This window comes from Atta cephalotes (genome assembly GCF_000143395.1).
Source record: "Atta cephalotes unplaced genomic scaffold scaffold00037, whole genome shotgun sequence".
In the NCBI taxonomy this organism is placed as follows: Eukaryota; Metazoa; Arthropoda; class Insecta; order Hymenoptera; family Formicidae; genus Atta; species Atta cephalotes.
Window position 1 is genome coordinate 1,505,538 of NW_012130101.1, and position 4,045 is coordinate 1,509,582.

Here is a 4,045-nt window from a genome sequence, read left to right on the forward strand (position 1 = left end):
TCACAAAAAGTTATTCTTTATTTAATAAAAGGTTATATTATTGTATATATATTTTTAATTTTAATATTAAAATAACAAAATTCAAATACCAAATAAAAGAAGAGAAAAAAAGATTATATATTTTTTTCTTGTCGATATATTTTAATCAATCGTTAAAAATAGAAATATATTAATATTTTATTTTTTTTAGATAACCATAATCATTAAAATCACAGATATGTACAAAATCTGCAACAAATTTTATAACGAACATGTTGTAGAAAATATCTAAATTCTATTCCGACTACTCAAACTTGCGGAATTAGAATGAAACGAATTGTAATTCCTCAATTCCAAACAAAGTTTTGATAGATCGACTATTTGATAATTTATACACTTAAGATCTGCGTAATTTTAATGTATTCAATTTTCAATTTAGTAAAAAAATATCATTTCTTTCCATCATATCACTAATAAGTTTTATCATAATTATTACCTAATTATGTATGGAAATCTATCAGTATCGAAATTTGAATTTATTAAAATTCCATAGTTCTTAATATATCTTACTTTAGCATTTTATTTTACTCTACTCTTCATATTTTCGAGCGCGTCGCATTATAATCGGAAGAAACCAATTCCTTCTCTCCAGATTCATTCTTCTGCATCGATTGTATTGATAAGAATTTGTATTTGTACACTTGCGGCACCAAGCATTCGAGAGCTATGTGAGTGATAGCACCGGTAAAACCCCAGACACGGTATTTTCCACCTAGGTAACATGGTAGGGTCACAAGTGGTCGGCGGAAACTCGTGAAACTAATCAGCTTAGGATCGCACAATTTTTGCAGGCTGACCACGAATACTTCTTCCACCTCATCAGGATTGATCTCCAGTTCTTCCGGCATCACCTCGCCGATGTAAGCTAGAACCGGCATCACATTAACGTCAGATTTGCCGATGAGATTCCCTGTGGTCCACACGTCGATCTTCTCCCTGGAAATCTTCAACTCTTCCCAAGTCTCTCGCAAAGCAGTTTCTTGCAGATCAACGTCATTCTTGTCACGCATGCCACCTGGGAAGGACACCTACAACAGATATCCTTGAGAAATTTGTTTTGTTATTTTAAAATTAAATTCGAATACTTGATTGTGCAAATTTCAATAATTCAATTATATATATATATAAAGCTCTGATATATATGAATATAAATTCAAATAATATGAGATATGGACTAATTCGAGACTCGCTAAGTGGTTAATAATACAAAATCAATAAAATCCAAAGACTAAATATTTATAAATTTAGAATATACAATTAGTAAATGCCAACTAAAAATAATAGTAACTATGTTATAATTTCATACTTAATGTATAATTGTTATATATAATATGTTATATATTATATTTATATTCCTGAGCATAAAATTATAATATTGATGTTACATGTTATTATTAGTTGACACTGGCAATTTATTTATATAAATTTATAATTTTTGAAATATTTATATGGATATTATACAAACAACTGACTTGTCCCCGATTGGATGTGAGTTTCATAGATCGCAGAGTATATAAGAATCCGAGTTCTCCTTTATATAAACATAATGGGACCAACACAGCTGCTTCTGCTACATTACGCAACTTCGGCATTGGGAATGATTTGAATTTTTCGATGCAAGCCTTGCGATTGCTCTCCGAGAGCACCACATCGACTTTCAGGGAGGGATCGACCATGTCAACACGCTGTTTGGACGCTATGGACTTTAAATAATTAAAATATTTTTATAAATATTTTTATAAATATATAGAATCATATATATTATTTTTATAAGCTTTTTTTAAAAGTAAATCTTACACTGAAGAATAAAAATTTACTTTTAAAGATTGAAAATTGAGCTACTCTTTTTCAAAACTAACTCAATTTTCATTTTTGGAATGAGATTCCATTCCAAAAAATTTAGAGAGTATATAGAATTAATATATGCTTTAAATCAACATACATTAATATAAATTAGATGTTATATTAATATATGTTATATTATATGTTATAATATATATTAATATATTAATATATATTGAGTTGTCCGGAAAGTTCGTGCCGATTTTGAAGGAAAATTAAAACGCAGATTTAAATTTTTAATTTCATTTATTAAATTTAAATCTTTTGCGACACGAACTTTCCGGACAATCCAATACAAATTATGTGTCTGTATTCATAGTCAGACCTTGTACTTAAGACTAAATGTTCAGCAACCAATGAAATAATTCGTAGAATATTTAAAGACAAATTTAAGGAAGCCTTAAATAATGTAAGGCGTGACTATGAATACGAGTGATAATCTTTCATTTCAAATTTTCCGCCGTTAAATCTGTTGCACTTTTTGTACTTAAAATCTTCACTTTCTTTCATCTGAATTTTATTTATTTCATTTTAAATGCATAAATTTTTGGAAATTGTAAACAACGCAAAAAAATATGTTATATCTTGTAGATTTTCTTTGCAGCTAATAAAATATATATTTTTGTATTTAAAATAAAATAGGTATATGTTTGATATTTAGTGAAAGCAAAGAAAATATATTTTATAATACAATTTAATGCAGTAATAAACAAAGCTATATTCGAAATTTGTCGAAAACGAGGTAGAGAGTTTTAATGCAGTTTTAATGCATTCAATTTAATTCAGTGCCGTGATAAAGAACAAACTTCTTGTCTAGCTGGTTCTATTTGTGATAAGTTTAGTAGCACATGGTGGCGGTCTGACGCAAATGCAATATAGTGTTAATACGTGATTCAAGACTCAATTTTTCTCTCGCAAAATACAGACATTTTGTGAGACACTTACGAAGGCACGTAACAAAGGACGTATCGACGCTGCGAGTGACTGCATCAATCGGTGGATTAACACAAAATTAAATATCGATGGAGAAATTGTTAAAACCTGATTACGATGAAACGCATGACACACAGTGCACGTAAATATGCAAGTACATACTTCAGAGTTCAAGATGATTTAACAGATCTATGGAGTTCGGAAAGCGATTCACAGATGTCTCTTTTACAGTTATTTTTATAGAGTTCTTTGTTTTCTATTCTGGTTGCATTAGTTCAAAATGTGTACACTAATGGTGCAGCCACAATAGAAGGAATAAGGAATAATAAGGAATAATATCAACTTATCAGAAACCGTGTATTCTGATGTATCCGATTTCTGATAAGTTTAAATCTTTATTCTTTATTCCTAATTTTTTATTCTTTATCCTTCTATTTTGGCTATACCTTAAAACGTTTTCTATTTTCAAAATGGCGTCAACGATGGTGTTTTTTATTCCAGAATGCAACAGAACTCAGTGCACGAATTCACTCAGTTCATTGTACTAGCTGCACTAGGTCAGTGCAAGCAGTACAAACATATTAAACAAGTGTACATTAATCATCCATAAAAAACAGACTTGTACAAATAGCGTGAGAATTGATACTTATTTAGAAGATACCCTTCAACTTCACCTTTAATTTCAGTGAAATTGTGCTCATTTGGCGCGTTTTTGCGAAAGAATGAAACGAAAGAATCTGGCTGGTCAAATGTGCCTAGTCTCGCGAACCGAAATATTAAGCATTGAAATTGATGACTATTGAGGTTAGGAAATCTGTCAGATACGAAATATCACAATGAAAGCATGTGCGATTACATTTTTTTGCTTTATGGCTACATGTGCATAGGTTTTTTACTAACTTGCTTTTACAGTGATATATTAACGTTTGTTTATTAATATTCAAATCGTCTTCCTTTCAACGTTTAGAGGTTTACAACTTTTCGCACATAGTAAGAACAGAGCAAACTTTCGTTTTGAATAAAAATGCATTGAATCAGCCTAATTTCATTAAAATAGGAGATGAAATAACGATTCTAAATAAATATAGACTAAAATACGTGTAGATAGCATTGTATTAAGTCGGTGTGACAAATTTTCTGCAAAAATGCGACAAATGAGCATAATTTTATTAAAATTGAAGGTAAGAGGTGTCTTCTAAATAATTATCCGAGAATTTATGAGTAATAAAAT

At 29.7% G+C, this 4,045-nt stretch overlaps 1 protein-coding gene across 1 annotated transcript; it reads right to left on the minus strand.

Annotated features, from left to right (window-relative positions):
* Positions 1-575: 575 nt before the first annotated feature.
* On the minus strand, positions 576-2,871 carry LOC105621765 (nucleoside diphosphate-linked moiety X motif 8, mitochondrial). Its single transcript, XM_012203220.1, has 3 exons — positions 2,827-2,871; positions 1,512-1,742; positions 576-1,067 (listed from the first exon to the last, which is right to left on the minus strand). Exons 1-3 carry the CDS (start codon positions 2,869-2,871, stop codon positions 576-578), a joined length of 768 nt encoding a protein of 255 aa, XP_012058610.1.
* Between the last annotated feature and the right edge of the window lie 1,174 nt (positions 2,872-4,045).